Source organism: Plecotus auritus (genome assembly GCF_963455305.1).
Source record: "Plecotus auritus genome assembly, chromosome: 12".
In the NCBI taxonomy this organism is placed as follows: domain Eukaryota; kingdom Metazoa; phylum Chordata; class Mammalia; order Chiroptera; family Vespertilionidae; genus Plecotus; species Plecotus auritus.
This window is the reverse complement of record NC_137778.1, coordinates 8,760,837-8,781,803: the sequence shown is the minus strand read 5'-3', so window position 1 is coordinate 8,781,803 and position 20,967 is coordinate 8,760,837. Positions and strand designations below refer to the sequence as shown.

Genomic DNA, 20,967 nt, shown 5'->3' with positions numbered 1-20,967 from the left:
TGAGGATGCCACCTGCCACCTCTAGGTGCTTCTCGGCCAACCGTGCCAGGGTGAGGCCGAGTGCCAGGGAAGGGGTGGAACCACTGTTACCGGACCAAGCCCCAAGGGCCCAGCGAGGCCCACGGACCCACTCCCCCACTGCCCCTTGCTCTCTCTCACACATGAAAGTACCACCTTCCCTCATCGTCTCCTCCTTTGCCGGCCTCTGGACCACTCTTAGGGACAGGCGAATGGTGAGTGCCCTGCTCCCGGCAGAAGCACCCTGCCCTACGGAAATCCCCCTTCTGAACCACGGCGGGTGAAGCAGGGCCCAGTACCCCCCTCCCTGCTTTTTACAAAAGAGACAAAATGGCCGGTGGCCACACCTGAGATGCCCGTGAACAGGCGTGTATGTTTCTCAAACGCTGACAAGCACAGGGACCACTGGGGGTGATGTTAACATGCAGGTTCTGATTTGGTAGATGTTGCATTTCTCCCCAGCAGCCAAGTGGTGGGCTGTGGACCGCGATTTAAATGCAGGGTTTTAGATGGTACGTTCTTGGTGGGGACAAGGTCTTGGTTGAACTTGTCCGCAGAAAGCAGCACACCTGTTGCTGTAACTTTTAGAGAGATCTTTCCCCCGTGATTATATCAAAAAGACTATGCCTTTCCCATTTCACGTGGGTGTGGATGTCAGTGTGGTGCCGACTTGTTCCGAGGGAGTGCTTCCCGGGAGAAGCGGAGGCTGCTGCTGAGCTATGGTGACCTTGATGCTTTCTGATGGGACCATATGAGACATGGACGAGGAGTTCAGGGACTCAGAAGGGGGCAGTTGCTCAGAGAGGCAGAGGCAGAGGCAGAGTTAAGATGGGACCAATAGTTGCAGAAAGAGTCACAGGAGAGAAGATAGGCACCAGAGAGGGGAGGTGGCAGGTGGCAGGAACGAGGGCCTACTGCACACGCTATCAGTGAGTGTAAGTCTTGAGAGCAAGACCCATGAAAAGGCTCAGAGTAATTCTTTCAAGTGGCCCGGGTTTGTGTGGCCTGCTCGGGCACAGAAGAGGAATTCTGTCTGGCCCCCTGGGTAGGAAACAATAAGAAATGTGACCTCTCATGGGTGTGGGAAGTTGGGAGAAGGGGCCACTTTCAGGAGAAGCAGGGCTGCCACCCCTTTGGCCACAGCCCAGGCTCCTGGTTTATCATCTCAGGAGACAGTTGGTGTCTCCTGGGTCCTCACTCACAGTTGAAGGCTCTGGCCTCACCCAGGATGGGAAGCCGACAAAGGCTCTGCTTTGCCCAGGTGGGCTTTGCGCCTCTCTTTTATCAACTCAAGTGCTGGTTCAGTGGAAAGATCCCTAGACATTCTCCAGGGAGTCAAAGCCAGGGGAGGGAAGTCCTTGGTCAAGATCCCCCAGGAAGTCTGTTACAGGACGGGGGTGAGAACCAGCTCTTCTGCTGCCTGACCCAGAACTCCTGGCACAGACCCAGCCTTGGCCCGATGGGGCCTTGGCCTCCGTTCTCCTTGACATTCTGGACAAAGGTAAGTCAGAGGGAAGACCTTGAGGGAGAAGAGATGCACAGGACAGTTAGAGCTGCTGGGATACGGAAACCAGGCAGCTCCACTGTGCCCCAGCCACACACTGAAATCAGGCCAGGGGCTTCTTGAGAAGCTACTTGCCTCAAGAGGTAATGACATCTGCAGCCACACTGTGCCACCAAGGAATTTATTACAGGGACACAACCAACCCAGAAGACAAGCTGCCACAGGGAGAAGACAGTGGGGACCGCCTGCCTAGTCCTGTGCCCCTCCCACCCCCACCCAACCCATTCTCCATCCTGTGTCACACCACCTGCCCTTCTCTCCTACAGAACTTGTCGGATGATGACTGTAGAGTGAAGAATACATTTGTTCTTTTGGCTCCCAAGATGGAGGAAAATCTTCCAACAGACTCTGCAGGGGGGGAGGCAGATGCGACCCAGTATTCATGCACCCCTTTTCTTTCCCTGACTCTGATCTGTGACCTCTGGGCTCATCCCTCGGAGGATGGAGTGAGTGTGAGTGTGAGTGTTGAGCCCTCCTGCAGCACCGTTTGGGATGATGGTGAGGAGTACCACGCCACTGCCCTCCTCGGCGGGTTCCTGGGAGAAAAACGCTGAGTCCCCTGATGTGGGGAGGGAGACAGGGAAGCTGCCAGCAGACTCACTTTTTGGCAAGCCCTCTTTGGCTGATGAGGTGACTCTTTGCTTTCTTCAAAGGTCACACTGTTCTTGAGGCTAGGGAGGGGAGGGGGTGTGTGTGACTCCGTTGGCAGAGTGGTGGTGACTGGAGGCTGGGCACTTCGATGAGGGGCTGTGTAGCAGCCCAGGGCTCTGTTCCTGGAAGCCTGCTGTACCCAAACCCCCAGAGCAGGAGCAATGCCCTATCCTCCTGCACAGAAAATGCCCCCGAAGGGGCAAGGGCGCAGAAGGGCACACCTGGCGGGGCAGCCTCTGGCCTGAACCCCCTCACTCCCCCTACCCCCAACTCACAGGGAAAGTGAAGTGCCTAATCTTAGGCTGTCCCCATGTCCTGGCTATTAGGAAGAATGCTACAAGAAAGAGGGGGTGCCGATATCTCCTGCCTTAAGCCACAACATGGATGGGCCTGGAGGGCATTATGCTAAGTGAAAGAAGCCAGACAGAGAAAGACACATCCTGTATGTTCTCACTTATATGTGGAACCTAAAAAAGTCAAACTCAAGGAACAGAATAGAATGGTGGCTGCCAAGGTCTAGGGGGTGAGCGATATTGGTCAGAAGGTACAAACTTCCAGCTATAACATGGATACATTCTGGGAATCTAATTTACAGCATGGCAACTCTAATAAACAATATAGGCATACCTCGCAGGGGGTTGATTCCAGACCACCACGACAAAGCCAATATTGCAATAACGTGAATCACAGGAAGTTTTTGGTTTCCCAGTGCATATAAAAAGTGATTACACTATTCTAGAGTCTAAGTGTGCAATAGCATTATGTCTGAAAACAATGTACATAGCTTAATTAAAAAAGAATGTGTTGCTGAAAAAATGCAAACCATCACCGGAGCCTTCAAGGGTCTTCTTGCCCTGACGTTGATGGCTGCTGAATGATCAAAGTGGTGTTTGCTGTAGGTTGGGTGACTGTGGGAATTACTTAAAATAAGACAATAATAAAGTCTGCCGTATCGATGCATTCTTCTTTTCACTAACAATTTCTCGTAGCATGCGATGCTGTTTGCTAGCATTTTACCCACAGAACTGCTTTCAAAACTGGAGTCAGTTCTCTCAAACCCTGCTGCTGCTTTAGCAACAAGTTTATGTGACATTCTAAATCCTTTGTTGTCATTCCGACAGTCTTCATAGCACCGTCACCAGGAGTAGATTCCATCTCAGAAAATCCCTTTCCTTGCTCATCCATGAGAAGCAATTCCTCATCCTTTAAAGTTTGATCATGAGATGGCAGCAATTCAGTCACACCTTCAGGTTCCACTTCTAATTCTAGTTCTTTGTTATTTCCACCCCATCCGCAGGTACATCCTCCACTGAAGCCTTAAACCCCTCAAAGTCATCCAGGAGGGTGGAATCAACTTCTTCCAAACTCCTGTTAATGTTGATATTCTGACCTCTTCCCACGAATCATGAATGTCCTTAATAACTTCTAGAATGGTGAATCCATTTACTTTGCCCAGATCCACCAGAGAATCACTATGTATGGGATCTATAGCCTTACAAAATGCATTCCTTAAATAATAAGAGTTGAAAGTGAAAAGTATTCCTTGATTCATGGGGTGCAGAATGGATGATGTATTAGCAGTCATGAAAATAACATTAATCTCCTTATACATCTCCATCAGGGCTCTTGGGTTCACTGTCAATGAGCAGTAATATTTTGAAAGGAATCTTTTTTTTTCTGAGCAGTAGGGTGCAAAAGTGGCCTTAAAATATTTCGTAAACCATGCTATAAAGAGATGTGCTGTCCATTTATGGAGCACAGGCAGGGTAGATTTGGTGTAATTCTTAATGGCCCTAGGATTTTTGGAATAGCAAATGAGCACTGGCTTCACCTTAAAGTCACCAGCTGCATTAGCCCCTAAGAAGAGAGCCAGCCTGTTCTTTGAAGCTTTTAAGCCAGGCATTGACTTCTCCCATCTAGTTATAAAAGTTCTGGGTGACAGCGTCTTCCAATAGCAGGCTGTTTAATCTACACGGAAGATCTGTTGTTTAGTGCAACCATCTTTGTTCGTTATCTTGGCTAGGTCTCCTGGATAATTTGCTGTGGCTTCTACATCCGCACCTGCTGCTTCACCTTGTGCTTTTATGTTATGAAGACAGTCTTTCCTTAAAACGTATGAACCTAACTGTGCTAGCTTCAAACGTGTTGTCTGCAGCTTCCTCACCTCTCTCAGCCTTCATAGAACTGGACGGAGTCAGGGCCTTGCTCTGCATTAGGCTTTGACTTAAGGGAATGTGGCTGGTTTGATCTTCCAGCCAGGCCACCAAAACATGCTCCACATCAGCGAGAGGCTGTTTTGTGTTCTTACCATTCGTGTGTTCATGGGAGTAGCACTTTTCCTTTCCTTCAAGAATCTTTCCTTTGCATTCACAACTTGGCTCTGCAGTACAAGAGGCCCCGCTTTCGGCCTGTCTTGACTTTGGATGTGCCTTCCTCACCGAGCTTAATCATTTCTAGCTTTTGATTTGAAGTGAGAGACGTGCGACTCTTCCTTTCACTTGAACACGTTGAGGCCATAGTAAGGTTACTGATTGGCCTAATTTAAACACTGTTGTGTCTCAGGGAAGCAGTGGAGCAGTCAGAACACATGTAACATTTATCCATTAAGTTTGCCATGGAATATGGGCATGATTTGTGGTGCCCCAAGACAGTTTCAATAGTTAACACCAAAGATCACTAATCACAGATCACCATAACAAACATAACAATAAGGGAAAAGTTTGAAATACTGCAAAAATGACCATAATGGGACTCAGAGGCCCAAAGTGAACAAATGCTGTTGGAAAAATGGTGCCAGCAGACTTGTTCAAGGCGGGTTGCCACACACCTTCGATCTGTAAGGAACGCAGCATCTGTGAAGCACAATAAATGAGGTTGCCTGTACTACATTATACTTGAAAGTTGTTGAGAGTAGACCTTATAAGTCATTGCCACACACACACAATGGTAATCACATGAGGGGATGGATGTGTTAACTAACCCTACTGTGGCCATCATTTCATCATTTACACACGTAGCAAATCATCAAGTTGTACTTCTTAAACTTACAGATGCTATATATCAACTAGAGGCCTGGTGCACAAAAATTCATGCACTGCGGGTGGGGGGGTTCTCTCAGCCTGGCCTGTCCCCTCTCACAGTCCGGGAGCCCTCAGGGGATGTCCCACGGGGAGCAGGCCTAAGCCCTAGTCTGGCCTCCCTCTGCGAGAGGTGACTGGTCGATCAGGGGAAGGCACCATCCCCATCACCCCCTTGCTGCTGCTGCTTCTGGCCTCGCTCTGCGGGAGGTGACTGGGCTAATCAGGAGAAGGCGACACCCTCATCACGCCGCTGCTGCCACTGCCAGCCGCTGCGGCTGCCTGAGCCTCGGCCTGGCCTTACAGCAGCAGCTGCCATCACAGCTGCGGCTTTGTCCAGTCTAATTAGCATATTACCCTTTTATTAGTATAGATAATATCTCAATAAAGCTGGGTGGGAAAAGGAATAACTGATCTTTCCCCAGCCTCTTCCACTGGGCAAGAAGGAAGGATGGACGCAGATCATCTGGGAAGGGGGAGGGGGAAAAAGGGCTGTAGGGGGACCTCTCCCCAGGGCAACTGGAGGGCTTGCCTTTCTCTTGTCTTGTGTTCAGCTTTTGTAGACTCATTCTGGAGAATTCACTATGGCAACTGTGCCCGAAGTCATCAGGGAGGTGCATGAGGCAGTGAGTTTCCTGAGACAGCCTGGCGCGCCAGAATGTGTCACAATGGACTCACCTCCTGGTTCGGAGGGGCGCTGTAGTCACATGCTGGCCCTGCCACTTAGGAGCTGGAGAAACAGCTCTATTTCTCCCTACCTCAGACTTCTCACCTGTCAGCTAAGGACAACACATACTTCATGGATTAGCTGTGAGAATCACAGGACTCGATGCTGGAAGGTACTCAGCTCTCCGCTGGGCACTGCTACTCCGGGAAGTTCTAAGAACTGAAAGGAGGCAGGTTTGCTAGAGGTCAGTGTGGGGCATGTGCAGCGCCAAATTGGGGGTCGTTAAGAGACCTGGGTTCTTCTTGTGACTCCATTACCCATCTGCTGTGTGACCCTGACCACGCGAGGGCCTGAGTTTCCGTAAACGGAACACAGAGAGAATGGACCCTCCAGGCTGGGGAGGGCAGGGCACTCCAGCTCTGGGCTCCGTCGAAGAGATTGACAGCTTGGTCACCTGCCTGTGGCTTGGCAGAGCTTTAGAAACCCAGAGTCCTAGCCCAGATGTCAAGGCCATCTATTTATGGGTTCACCTTGCAGGAACTCCTCACCTACCAGCCCTGGGGATCAAAGTGGCAGGTGAGGGAGGAGAATCGGTGGAAGAGAAATGAGCCTTCACCACTTCCTTGATAACCAATTTCCTCAGCAGCCCCTCGTCTCCAGGGGGAGGGAGGGCCTATCGTGCTCCTTATTAGATTGTCTGCCGGGCCTGTTAATGAGAATCTCCTTGAGCCAGCTGTACAGATGGTCTCCCTGGAACAGTTCCTCTCACAACTCCCCTGCCCCCATCCCTGAGTGTCTGTGTGTATGTGTGTGTACCGCCCGCCCGTCCCCCCCACCGCCACACACACACATACTTGGGGCTACCAGAAGGAGAGCAGGGGCCTTGTCCATCTTACTTCCGGGCCTACCCTATAGTTTCTCTGGCCTTCTCTCATCCAACGTGCCCACTCCTCGGGGGCAGCTCCTATTGGTGAAGTGGGTTGGAGGGGGCTGAGACACCTGCAACTCTTCTCGAAGCCCTGCTACCTCCAGGCCCCAGGGCCTAGCTCTGGAGAGCTCCATGGAGATTTCTTGGAGGTGGTGTAACTCTCTCACCCCTCCCCAGACATCTGTCACCTGGAGAGAGCCCAAGTCAACGTTGGCATCATGTGAGCTCCATCTATTCCTGGAATCAGGGGACAGGGCACGAAGGTGGTGTGCCCACGTCTCAGCACGGGGATGCAAGACATCCTGATAGGAGTGTCAGGGCTGTGGCAAAGGCGGTGGGTGCACCTGGAAATGCAGGGCCGAGGAGCATGGCTGCCAGTCAGTGGGCCATCAAGAACGTACCACAGATATGGCTGGTGGAGACACGGTGAGTTCAGCATGCCAAGCCCCTTACTTTGTGGTTCTGAGGGCCAAGTGATGCCCCGCCCATAGGAAACAGAACGGCATGGATTTTACTTTTCAACTCTGCTGTGGGAGAGCTGGAAGCAGCAGGAATCAGTGACTGGTTCTCCCACAGTGGCATTCTAATGGGCTCTATTTCAATGTCTCATGTAGCCACAGTTGTCTGCAAAATAATCCCCTCCCCAACCCGCTCCCAGCCACCCGTCCTCCTGGTCAGTCCAGCCAACAGGGCCTGGAGGATCCAGCTCAGGAATGAGGCAAATAACCATCCACTCACTTGGTCCCTTTCATGGGCAAGTGAAGACCACAGAGGACACTCAGATATCCAAACTCTGCCACTTCTAGTCCTGCTCAGCAGGTTCCAGGCTGCCTGAGCCACAACCACAGCCATGGAGACCGCTGCAGATTCACAGTCTCACTCTCCAAAGCACCAGCCCGCCTGCTTCCATTTTTGGGAAATGCAGCTCTGCATCCAGTATCCAGTTTCCCCCTAACCCCCCAACCTTCTTCAGAAGTGGGTCTTAACTTCCTTCTGCCCCAAATCGGAAGATTAAAAGAGGAAGGAGAACTCACGATCCATAGGAATCTCGATGGCCCCGCCAAGGCCGAGGAGGCAGAGGAGAACGGCTGCGTGGACCCAGGGTGGTGGCTGCGGCCTGGCCATCCTCAGCGCTGAGCCCCGCTCCCCGTTCCCCGGCCGGCGGGGTCTTGCTGCTTCCAGCTGCTCTGACTCAGCCTCCCAGACAGAGCTCAGCTGTGGAAAGAAATACAACAAGTGAGTTATTTCTTAAACTCACGGTTTGTTCTAGCAATCCTACAGGGTCGGAAGGATGCAAAGGTCCCCTTGGTCACAGACCACTGTTCTAAAATAGGGCTTCTTGCCCTAACCAGTTTGGCTCAGTGGATAGAGCGTCGGCCTGTGGACTGAAGGGTCCCAGGTTCGATTCCAGTCAAGGGCATGTACCTTAGTTGCAGGCACATCCCCAGTAGGGAGTGTCCAGGAGGCAGCTGATTGATGTTTCTCTCTCATCGATGTTTCTAACTCTCTATCCCTCTCCCCTCCTCTCTGTAAAAATTCAATAAAATATATTAAAAATAAATAAATAAATAAAACAGGGCTTCTTAACCTTGCACTATTGACATTTGGGACCCAATAATTCTTTGTGTGGGGAATATTCTTAGGTACCGTAAGGTGTATAGCAGCATCCTGGCCTCTACCCAAGAGATGCCAGCAGAGCCCACTTCTCCCACCAATCAAAAATGTCTCTAGACATTGCCAAGTGTCCCCTGGGGGACAAAACCACCCCGAGTTGAGAACCATTGTTCTAGAAGGAAGGGCAACTCTGGATAGAACGGTCCTGAAAACAAGGACCCAGAGTCCTAGCACAGATGTCAAGGCCCTCGATTTCCTAGTATGGGTTCACCTTGCAGGAACTCCTCACCTCCAGTACCATCGGTGGAGCCCAGAGCTGGAGTGCCCTGCCCTCCCCAGCCTGGAGGGTCCATCCTCTCTGTGTTCCATACACGGAAACTCAGGCCCTCGCTTGGTCAGGGTCACATAGCAGGTGGATAAAGGAGTCGCAAGAAGAACCCAGGTTTCTGGACAACCCCCAATGTGGCGCTGCACATGCCCCACACTAGCAAACCTGCCTCACTTAACAGACCTGGCAGCAGAATCCCATTGGCCCAGCACCTGGAAAATGCCGTAAACCTGTCCAGCAATAAGTGCACCAATCTCACAGCTCCTCTGAACCACCCGTGCTGAGTGGGTCTGTGTTTGAGTGTTTGGGGTAGGGGCCCAGCGATAAGATCACACTGATGTCCTGTGATCCAGGGAGGGGGGACAAGGTGAAGGTGGCAGCACTGGGGGTCAGGGGTTAGATAGGTGAAACTTGGTTGCTCAAAGGACTTTGTTTTATTGTTGTTAAATCTCACCCGAGGACATTTTTTTCTCTCATTGATTTTTCAGAGAGAGTGGAAGGAAAGGAAGTAGCGGGGGAAGAGAGAGAAATATCAATGTGAGAGAGATGCATCGGTTGGCTGCCTCCTGCACATGCCCCGACCAAGGCTGGGGATGGAACCTGCAACCTGGGTATGAGCCCTTGACCAGGAATCAAACCCGAGACCCTTCAGTGCATGAGCCGACACCCTAACCACTGAGCAACACCGGCCAGGGCGCCCAAAGGACTTTTAAAAAAGTGCATGCTTTCTGCAGATATTGTGTGCAGCTGAGGTGTGTCAGCCCCTGACGTGTCCCTTGAGAGATACTGGCAGTGCTGAGACGATGGCCCAGGAAAAGGGGGCTCCAGGGGGCTGGTAGAAGGAGCAACATTACACTAGCCCAAGGTTTACAACCTCAAACAAGAAATCATTCCAGAGCCGAGAGGGGCAAGGGGTGAACGTGGCAGCCCGGGGAGCCTGGAGTGGGTCCTTAAGAGACAAACCTTCTCCTTCCTCCCGAGGGACAAGATCAAGAACGGCCTACAGCTGACCCACAGACGCAGAGCTTTAAGATTACCGAGGTTTTGAAGCACAAGTCTTCAAAAACTGGTCCCGTTTGCTGTTCCACCATGAGGTTGGGTCAAACAGGATGAGAGCAGGTTTCCGCAGAATGCTTCCAGCTTTTGTGGACTAACAGCCACCTATCAAAATGGATACACTCTGTCCTCCTGTTAGGCAGCAACTGGAAGCCTGCTCTCATCTGTGTGCCCACCATCTCCCACCTACCCCTACTGAGGGTGTGGGGTGAGGAGCAGGGGGTCAGGGCCCCAGGGCTTCTCCCGGGAGACAATGTCACGTTTCTTAAGGCCCGGAGGCTGAGGTGCCCCCGCTGTGCCAGAACTAGGGTGGGGTGGGGGTGGGGTGGGGACCTAAAGGATTCTGACTCAGATTTTAGCAGTTTCTCTCCTGGAAGCTGGGCCAGCACCAGCCCCCAACCTCAGGTGTATTTCTGGGCTCCCTCCCTCTCCCCCCTCCCCCTTCCCATTGCTTCCCCCTTAGTGTTGGTCACCATCGTTTCATGCCAGTCACGGCAGAGAGACATCAGTGGTCTCCCCACTTCTACTCTTGCCCCTCTGACTCATTCTCCACCCATACCCAGAGTGGTCATCGCTAAAGTGCAAATATAAATACTGTGCCACTCCCCTAGTCAAACTCACTGGCTCACGACTGCCTGAAAGTTAGAGCGGGAGTCCCTGGCATGGCTCAGAGGCCTCGAATGACAGCCCCCACGGCACTCCCGTCTCTCACCTCCTCCCCCACGTCTACGGGGCTTCTACCAGCTCTCCGCAGGCATCGCGCTCTGTCGTGCTGACTGACTGCTGCACAGATTAACGTCTGTCTTCGAACCTGCCCTCTCTCAGTAGGGTTTGCCAGGTATGACTTATGTGCCCCTTGTCTGCACCCCTGAACACCACTTATGCCCCCCGCCCCATCAAAGCACTTGTCACTTGGTATTCTTCCCAGAAGCCACTCTGTATCCCCATAAAAAGGCTCTGTAAGGGCGGTGCCTGGTCTTGGTTATTCCTAGATGCTCACATAGTGCCTAAACCAGCCGTGGGCAAACTACGGCCCGCGGGCCGGATCCGGCCCCTTCGGCTGTTCTATCCGGCCCGCGGAGCCGAAAGAGCAGAGGGTTCTCTTGCTCTCCCCTCCGCTCCTTTACTTTGAATTTATATTAGTTCACACAAACACTCCATCCATGCTTTTGTTCCGGCCCTCCGGTCCAGTTTAAGAACCCGTTGTGGCCCTCGAGTCAAAAAGTTTGCCCACCCCTGGAAACCATAGCGGCACTCAAAAATATGTGATGGATGGAGGAAAAATGGACACATGACTGATGGATGAAGTAAACCACTTAGTACATTCGTGTTTTAGAAACCTCATATTCCCCCAGAAAACCACCAGGTGGTACAGGAGAACACACAATGTGGGCCCTTGCAGCATCCTGTGGAGGAAAACTCCCCCTCCCTACACAGGCATGCGCTCTGCTGGGGAGCCACTCAGCGGGAGGAGGGCAAAGAAAGGAGAAAGTCTCCCCAGGAGGGACCCTCTGGCTAAAAGGCATCACAGGGGGTCTCCCGTTCTTCCTCCTGACTCTCTCAGACAGTCCTTTTGCCATCTCAGAAAGTCTGCTGCCTCCTCTCGACTCCCACCTCTCCGAAGACCAGACCCAGGTTACCCAGCTGAAACCTCAGTGCGGAGAGAAGCAGCCTGGGCAGGCGCAGCCGCCTTCAGGGAGGACAGTGGGTTGGCTCCAGTCTCGGCTCCGTGACCGCCAGGGAGCTGCCAGGCAGTCGGAGTGATGGGGAGAGGGATAGCTTATTCTGGGAATCTCCATGGGAAAAGGAAGCCAGAAGCTATTCATTAACTAGAAACACATTGGCGGGGGGTGGGGGGGGGAAGCCCAATTATTTATGGTGCTTTTAACTCACAATTTAAAATCACAGCAGAAAAAGAACAGAGTCAATCACCTTTAGCTGTTTGACAATTCTCCCTGGGATCCATTTTCTCCCAATAAATTCTTAAAAGTGGAGAGAATTTAAGAATTATTTAGCTTTATGCTTTTCAGATGAGGAAACGGGAGTCCGGAAAGGGACAGGGTTTGCTCAAGATTACACAGCTGGTTAGTGAAAAAGCGAGGAAAAGAACCCAGATCTCCTGACTTCTACCCAGGGTTCTCCCCCGCCCCCCAATTTTCCTAGTAAAGTTACTATTTAAAAAAGAAATATATATTTTGGCAGTTCCTCAAAATATTAATTACCATATGAGCCTGTATTTCTACTCCTACCCCAAAGAATTAAAAACAGGTTCTCAAACAAGTCTGTGTACACACATGTTCACAACAGCATCATTTACAACAGCCAAAGGGTGAAAACAGCCCATCGAGGGAAGAATAAATCAACACACTGCATTATATATGTACTGTGACATAGTACTCAGACATAGGAAAAAATGTTCTGATACATCCTACCATGTGGATGAACCCCGAGGGCATGATGCTCTCTGAGAGAATGATTTCATTTATATGAAATATCCAAAATAGGTAAATCCATAGAGACGGGACACCGAGTGGCAGTTACCAGAGGCAGAGGGGAGGAGGGTGGGTAGGTACTGGGTTTCCTTTTGGCGTTATGATGTTTGGAACCAGACAAAGGTGATGGCTGCACACATTGTGAATATACTAAACTAGAGGCCCGGTGCATGAAATCGTGCACAGGTAGGGTCTCTAGGCCTAGCCTGCGATTAGGGCCATCTTTCCCTGCTCACCAGTCCCCAGTCCTGCCCTGCCACCACCACCCACTCCAGGTTCCCCATTTGCCATCCAGCAATCAGAGCCTGCGGGCCGGTGTGGGGGTGGGGAGAGAGGGACCGAGAGGTGGTCAATGCACCTCATAGGGACTAATAGATATGCCATTATGGTCACTGGGCTTTTATTATATAGGATATCCCTGAATTGTTCACTTTAAAATGGTTAATTTTATGATATGTGAATTTTGCCTTAATAATAAAGAAATATGTATACAGCATTGATCTCCAAAATGTGCTCATGAAGATGAAGAACAGAGGATGAGGAGGGTGGCTTATTCCACACAGTCATATAGGTGCCCTCAGTGCCCTGAGCTCGGTCCGCTTAGCCTATCTTGTACGTAGCTTGCAATCCTGCCTGTACATTCTGAGGAAATTTCCTTCCAGGTCGAGAAAAGGAGAGTCAACAGCTGTCTGGGCACAGGGGTTCTGGGACAGTGCACAAAGAACCCAATGCAGAGTGGGGACCCTTTGGGTATTTATAACATCATTCTCGGGCTATACAAAATGATCAACTTAAACATTAGCTGGCTATATTGGGTCAAGCATTTAATTAACTCACACCTAATGCCTTGCTAGGGCCAGACCCAATGATTTGGAGGGTCTTATACAGCCCAAGGGCTGGATTAGATGCCGATTCTTAAATCAGTCACAGGGTTGAGAGGGTAGGGGATGCTAATTGGCTTAAACTAATCAGAACCTGGGTAGGTCACTCTGAGAAAGGAATAGAGATGAATTCTCCAGAGAAAAGCATGTGTACTATGATTGATTGAATTGGATCTCCCCAAATCCCAAATCCTCCTTCCCCTGAGGCACCTACTAGAACCGCCACCCCCCCCCCCACCCCCGTGCCGATGCCCTAGTCACAATGGATCCTCTTCTTCTGCTTGCTGTTCTCAGTGGCTCTGAAGGGGTCCGGTCCCCCCATCTCTATTCCCCAGCTCTGTTGGTGGCACTCACCCCGGTAATTTAAGGCAGATGTAGGGAATCTCTCTGAAATCCCACCTCTTCTCACCCCCAGGCACCAAGGCCCTTGACTTCCCAGTGTCTCTCATTCCCCATCCCCACGCTCCCGCCCGTCTAACCCTTGATATGTATCGAGTCGCATGGGCTACTGCCGTCACTTCCCATCTGGTCTCCTTCCTAGCCATTCTCTGTGTTGCCATTACAGTGATTTTTCTAAAGCCCCATCTGATCATGTCAGTGCCCCGCTGAAAGCTCTTTCATTACCACCCCATCAGTCTTTGAAGATCAAATCCAAGCTCCCACGTGTCCCATCAAAGGCTCGGGCTCCTGTGGGCCTCTCCAGCCCCATCCAAACCCTAAATGCTCCCTAATTGAATGGCATGTCATTTTCTAAGCAGGCCACTCCATTTACTATCTCCGTACTTCACATGTGCCCGGAAAGGCCTTCTCTCCTTGTCATGTGATTAGTTCCCACTCAATCTTCAAGACACCGCTGTTCAGACAACTTCTGCTCAGTGAGGAATTCCCAGTGCTCCCCGTGCCCACCCCACCCCAGCGGAGCCGAGTCCGTCCCCACTGTCCCTTAAACCTGCCTCCACACCCGGGGCACTCGGCGCACTGTGGTAAGACCAATGCCTAAAGTAAGAGTCGAAGACCTTTTACATAACTATTTTAGGCCTGTGAGACATACCGTGTCTGTCACAACTACTGAACGTTATGATTGTAAAGTGAGAGCAGCCATGGACAGGAAGTGGGCCTGTATGCGTTCCAGTAACACTTTATTTACAAAGCAGGCAGTGGGCTGGAAGTGACTCAGTTTGCTTACCACTGGCTTAAACTCCCTCCCTCTCTGTGGAATCCTTGGGGCTCAGACCAGGCCCTGGCCATTCTTGTGTCCCCAGCGCTGGGCGTGGTCCTTGGCAGGGAATATGGATGGAATGGAAGATCCAAGTAAAGGTCTCAATCCTGCCACTCACTTTTTGTAAATTACTTGCTTTCTAAGCGTTTTTTTTTTTGAAACCTCAAAAATGAAAACAAGTATTCCTGTTTTGCCTGCTTCAGATGGATAAAATGGATAATGACGAGATAAGACAGATAAAGATGAGATCAAATGGTAATGCACAGGAACACGAAGCAGGAAACAAATGTAGGCTTGACTATTCTTAGTGTAGTCCTTCCTGATGAGCCCAAGTGACTCCAGCCAGACTTTATGTTTGTTCTGAACAGCGCGTAAACTTAAGTCCAAGAGTGGGCCTGTGGTCTGCCCAACAGGTGGCTGGTCTGGGGTTAGCCACAGGCCACCCTGCCCTACAGCATCCTCCTGCTCTGGGAGCGAAGTGCAGGGGTGACCACGTCCCCTCTCATTGCCACTCCACTCGCCTTCTCCCAGATTCCAGATCTACAGCTGCCCTTGCACAGGTGTGAGAGAGAGTGCGTGAGACAGAAGGATGGCTTAACCGTCTCCGGGGGCTGGTATTTGCGGAGAGTTTCTGGGTTAGAACCAATAGGATCTGATGACTGACAGGCAGTGGATGAGAAGGATGGCATCACAATTTCTAGGTTGGGCAAGTGAATTAGGATGATGCTAATAATTAACATAAAAACACAGAAAGGGGCCCAGGTGGCGTGCCTCAGTGGTTGAGCATCAACCTTATGAACCAAGAGGTCACCATTCGATTCCCGTCAGGGCACATGCCCAAGTTTCAGGCTCAATCCCCAGTGTGGGGTGTGCAGGAGGCAGCTGATTCTCTCTCATCATTGATGTTTCTATCTCTCTCTCTCTCTCCCTTTCTCTCTGAAATGAATAAAAAATGTATTTTAAAAAATACAGAAAGGGGATGAACTCTGATGGTGGTTGAGGTACAGGGAGACCATAACCTTGGAATTAAATGCGTTCAATTTAAAATGCTCAGAGCCATGAACAAAACAGTTCTGCAGTCCTCCGAGGCTGTGCTCCTGAATGAACGCCCAAGGACACAGCAGATGAGCCCGGTGGAGCCACAGGCCAGCAATTAGTTCTCAGAATAAACTATCAAGCGCCTGGGATAGTACTATAGGTCCAACTAAGAAACACATTCACACATCACTGCCACAGGGTATTGTGGGGGAACGGAGATCCTAAAAGCCCAACGGAGCCAACACAAAACGCAGGCCTCCCGCAAGACAAGAACAAAACACCAACAACGCAGCAGGGCTGCTGATAGCTGCCTGGAAGCAACCTGCTCAGAAATCAGAGAGGAGCTGAGACAAAGGAGGGCATAGTGGGACATCAAAACAAGGAGTGGGGAAGGGGCAGGCGGGGAGATCGGAACAGCTCAGATGTGTCCCCCACGGGGCAGACAGGCAGGCGCGATCCCAGGACTCGGGTGTAAGGGTTTATACGGAACTAGAAGTCAGAGTGACTCAGGCTACCTCCATAATAGTCACACTCACTCACGTTCCATTTTCTTTCTTGAAGACGAGAGAAGGAGCAGGGTGCCCTGGCGTGCCACCCTCTATCCTATGTGTCCTGCAGAAAAGGGGAGCTGGCCTACGATGCAAACTCCAGTCTCTGCTCCCGCCTGTGACCAGGTGACCTGGCTCCCACCCCCTGCGGCCCGTCTCCCGCAGCATCTCCACGCGTGTTTCAGCCTCACATCGCTCCCCAAACAGGCCACCTCCCCTTTGACCATCCTTGCTCCCCCTTTGCCTGGGCTGGAAATGTGAGTCCCTTCCTTCTCTACTGTGCCAATTCCCTTCTTCGCCAAGACCCTCAGCGGCGATCCTCCTCGTCGCTGACCCAGCACGCCCACACCCTCTGTCCCGGCGGTCATTTCCTTCTCCAGTGGGATTAATTGTTCTCACGCCATCTCCTGCCTCAGACTCTGAATTTCTTGAGTTCAGAGTCTGTGTCTTGTGTCTCTCTGTAGTGAGACAGTATAATAAATATTCATGGGACGAGTGAACAGCCATCTCATCAGACACTTCCATTACTGGGAGATATTTAGCCCATCAACAAATCAGTATGTTAGGAACGCTTGGTTAATAACGCATATGATAGAACTGTTGTTACAGTAGAAGCCTGTGTAGTAAACACCAGCAGTAACCTACACTGACAATATCTATTCAACAAACCCTGTCCCTGCTCGGCAGACACACTCCTCTCCTCTTCCTGAAATCCCTCCCTCACTCCCTCTCGGACCTTCCTGTCTAACCAGGTCAGGGTCACCCAGTTTTCTCACCCTGCAGGTGGCTTCTCAGAATCCAGGGATTCGGCTGCTCCTGGCACTGCCCCAGAACTGCCATCACCTCATTCCCCCCTCCCCTGTCCCTCATCCTGAGGGTCTCCGTTAGCTGCGCTGGGTTTTGAAATCCACTTTCAGAACAGGGATTGTCCAGGCATGGGCACTATGGGGGGCCCTCCTCCCTCACCCTCCTCTTGCCCTCCAGACACCCCTGCCACCTCCCTCCGTCTCTCATGCCGAGGAACGATGCCACAGATGCTGACCCGAGCCTCCTCCACTGCCTCCACTCACAGGCATCTGAAGGTGGGGGCAGGGGGGGGGGTTTCCTTGGAAACTCGAAATGCCTCCTATTGATGAGCATTAGCCTGCCCCAAAGAGACCGAGTGCCAAGCAAGGGGGAGAAAGACAGGGATCTCTGGAAGAGGGTAAGACCAGGGCAAGAAGCAGCAAGGAGCTCCCTGAATTTCCCTTCAGAGAGCACCTGCCAGAGAATTTATGTCTCCCCAACCTTTCCTTCACCCCCTGAAATGAGCCGTGTCTCAGCATCTTTAAGAAAGTCTGCCTGCCCATGCAATCCTCCCACCTCTGCCTTCGAAGAGCTGTAACGACACCGACACCGAAAGAATCTCCAGGGCACAAGGACTTGACAGCCAGGAAAGCACTCACCAGCCTGTGTCTATAGTCCCTGCCCATGCCCAGGAGACACCCAGCTTTCTCGCCTGTGTGGGTGCGACCAGTTGTCTTCTGGGATTTTCCGAGAGCCAAGGAAACCTCGCCTAGGGGTTTAACTCTCCCCTCCCCCTCCTCCCTTCTCAGGGTTGGAAGGGGGTGGTCTCCATCTGCTCTGTGGCTGTGCGTCAGCTTGGCTCCTTTTCACTGCCATGGGGAGGGACCTGGGAGGAGTGAGGGGCTGTGTGTAACCAGGGATAGCAATCTGCTTGGTGGTGGTGGCAGGGACACCCAGCAGGCTTGGCTCCTCCGCTCCGGCTCAGCTAAGTTGGGGGTCTCAGGAGTATGGGTGTAGGTTGGGGAGGCGGGGGGATGATAATATCAGGAGGCCCTGATTCCCACCTGAGGAGGAGGTGAAGGGGGGATTAGAGATTTGACTGAAAATAGCTGTTTCAATACCCAGAACTAATCTCTAGGTTGAAACCTGAACCACTAGGCCAGTGGTTGGCAAACCATGGCTCGCGAGCCACATGCAGCTCTTTGGCCCCTTGAGTGTGGCTCTTCCACAAAATATCACGGCCTGGGCGAGTCTATTTTGAAGAAGTGGTGTTAGAAGAAGTTTAAAAAATTTGGCTCTCAAAAGAAATTTCAATCGTTGTACTGTTGATATTTGGCTCTGTTGACTAATGAGTTTGCCGACCACTGCCTAGGCTATTGAGTTGAAGGTAAAGGGCAAGGAGGGAGGGGGTGGGGAAGAAGAAAGGGAAGGAGACCTTTCTATCAAGGTGATCACCACGAATATCTAGTGTCCGGACCTGGCTCTCTAGGGGCACAAAACACTCACAGAGTGGCCAGGTATTCAAGACACAGGGCGGGCTGAGACCCCACACGAAGGCTGTACCCATGAAAAGTGCTGCCACTTCAGGGGTGGGAGGTCACGTGTCTCTGCCACGGCACAGAGCCGGATGCAGGGACACGCGTGCCCTTTTTCCTAGCTGCGTGTGTGGGTCTACCGCGAGGCTGCCAGCCGTCTGCTTGCAGTGCGCCACCGGGCTGTTTCTTTATTTTTCCGCCTTACAACACCGCTGCGATGCACATCCTGTGGGCTCAGCCTGATGCAGGAAGGGAGTGGACTGTTGCATCGCTCAGTCTCTCTGACCGCAGGCCAACTGGAGCCTGGCTCATCTTATCCTGGCATAGCAAGGGAGCCTGCCATATGCAGGTGGCGTGGTCCACAGCCTGGTACTGGGCACGCTGCGAAGGACATGTCTGTGCTACAGTCCAGCCAGATTTCTAGGGTTCCTGGGGCTGTGTGTGTCCTCATTACTCTTGTTTAACCATTCATTCCCCGAGGGGCAGGGCGAGGAAAGAGACAAGGAATGGAGACTCTCCTATGTAGTCGGTGCAGCTGCCGATTGGCTGATCTGACGGGCTGTGCAGGGCTGGCTTCAACTCTGTGCGTGTCTGTGAATTTCCATTATTCAGGCTCCACGCAGAGGCCCTGCTCGTGATTAACTGAGTTCTCACCAGTCTCATTCCTGAGAAAGATGAGCAGGTAAAGAGGATGGGGAAAAACACGCCCCAGCAGTTAACGTGTAGGGTATGCAGACAGCTTCCACCTCAAAGTCATCAGTGAAAACGAAACAGACACGAGGAAAACCGGCCTGAGAGGAAGAGCAGGAAACGACCCCCACTTCCGGAGGAACTGTGGCCCCTGTGGGAAAAGAGGAGCCCCACCTCCAGCTCAAGATCCTCGCTGCTCCCCTGAGGGAGTAAGTTTCACAGCAATTACATGCATCTTTCTTCACAGCTGGGAGACAGGGTGGTGAAGCTCCCGCCCCTCTTCAAGGGGGTGGGAAAGACACCAGAAAGCAGCAGCTGCCTCCCAGGGTAGCAGCAGCTGCCGCCCAGGGCCATCATTAAAGGGAAATGGCTCAGAGGAGCTGGAGGGGAAGTGACCATAATCCTCTGTGACGTGACGGGCCTCCAGGGAAGGATCAGAAGGAGGGACCCCGGAAGAGAGAAAGTGGAGACTGAAGGCAGAAGGCCAGGAATGGAGACTTGGATTTCGTATGAAAAGACGAAGGAGTCCTCAAAAGGTGGCCCCCGGAGTTATCCTGGGGCCCACAATCCCACTCCTGCGTGTTTACCCAAGAGAACTTATTAGTAACCATATGTCCACGTGAAAACTTGTACATGAGTGTTCACAGCAGCATAATTGATAACTGCCCAAAGTGGAAGCAACCCAATGCCCATCGATGGATGAATGAATAAATAAAACGTGGCCTACCTAAATATTGGAATATTATCCAGCCATAAAAAGAATGAAATACTGCACCTGCTACAACATGTATGAACTTGAAAACGTCACGCTAAGTGATGACACTGGAAGATTCCATTTATGTAAAGGGTGAGGAGGAGGCAAGTCTGTAGAGCTAGATTGTAGATTAGTGATTGCCTAGGGCTAGAGGAGACCAGGGTGGGGGAGGGGGGACTGTGAAAGGGAATGGGTTTTTGAGGGGGGAAGGTAAAAAAATGTTCTAAAATTAAGTGTAGTGATGAATATGCTAAAAATCACAGAGTTGCACACTTAAATAGGTGAACTGTATGTGAATTATACTTCAATAAAGCTGTTGTTTAAAATATTAACGAGAGAAAAAAAAAGAATTACATTAGGACTTGGAAGACTTTGTCACGAAATTGTAAAACTTCAAACAGGAAAGTGAATTTCTTCCGCCACGGCAGCCATTCAAGAGCAGCAGCCACAGCTCTGTGCTCTCATGGCCGTGGCCTCAACAAGGGCCACAGGGACCAAGAAGGTGGGCAAGCCAGGCACAGCCACCTCCTGTGGGGAATGGTGAAGGGTGCACCACAAGCTGCTCACGGCCTCCAAGGACAAGAGGGCAGAAGGTAATCAAGAAAAGGGTGGGGATCTCAACTGTAATTGGAAACCAAACAGAGAGAGAGAGAGAGAGACAGAGAGAGAGAGACACACACACAGAGAGAGACAGAGAGAGGCAGAGAGAGACACAAAGAGAGAGACAGAGAGAGAGAGAGAGAGAGAGAGAGAGAGACAGAGAGAGAGAGAATCAGAGTCAGAGAGAGAGAGACAGAGAGAGAGAGACAGAGAGAGAGAGAGAGAGACAGACAGAGACAGAGAGACAGAGACAGAGAGAGACAGAGAGACAGAGAGAGACAGAGAGCCAGAGAGAGAGAGAGAGAGAGGGAAGAAAGAAAAGACTAAGATAAAGGAAGACAAAACCAAAAGAATGGGGACACACATCCCAACCCAGAGGAAGGGAGAGGAGCTGACCAGGGTCCTGGCGGCCTGAGGGAGGCAGCAGCTGCTGAGCCCCATCCCCTCTGTGGGTAATAAAACCTTCTCAGATAAAAAGGGAAAGTGAATGATTACATTCATACATGCGGTTTCAAATGTTC

At 51.4% G+C, this 20,967-nt stretch overlaps 1 protein-coding gene across 31 annotated transcripts in view; it reads right to left on the bottom strand.

Annotated features, from left to right (window-relative positions):
* NFASC (neurofascin) overlaps positions 1 to 20,967 on the bottom strand; it is a 180,592-nt gene that overhangs the window by 74,069 nt on the left and 85,556 nt on the right. For all 31 annotated transcript variants that reach the window (XM_080648729.1, XM_080648756.1, XM_080648759.1 and 28 more), the window contains one exon: positions 7,940 to 8,120. In XM_080648729.1, the coding sequence (XP_080504855.1) occupies positions 7,940 to 8,030 (91 nt within the window). In that variant the 5' untranslated portion in view covers positions 8,031 to 8,120. The remainder of the gene's footprint in view (positions 1 to 7,939; positions 8,121 to 20,967) is intronic.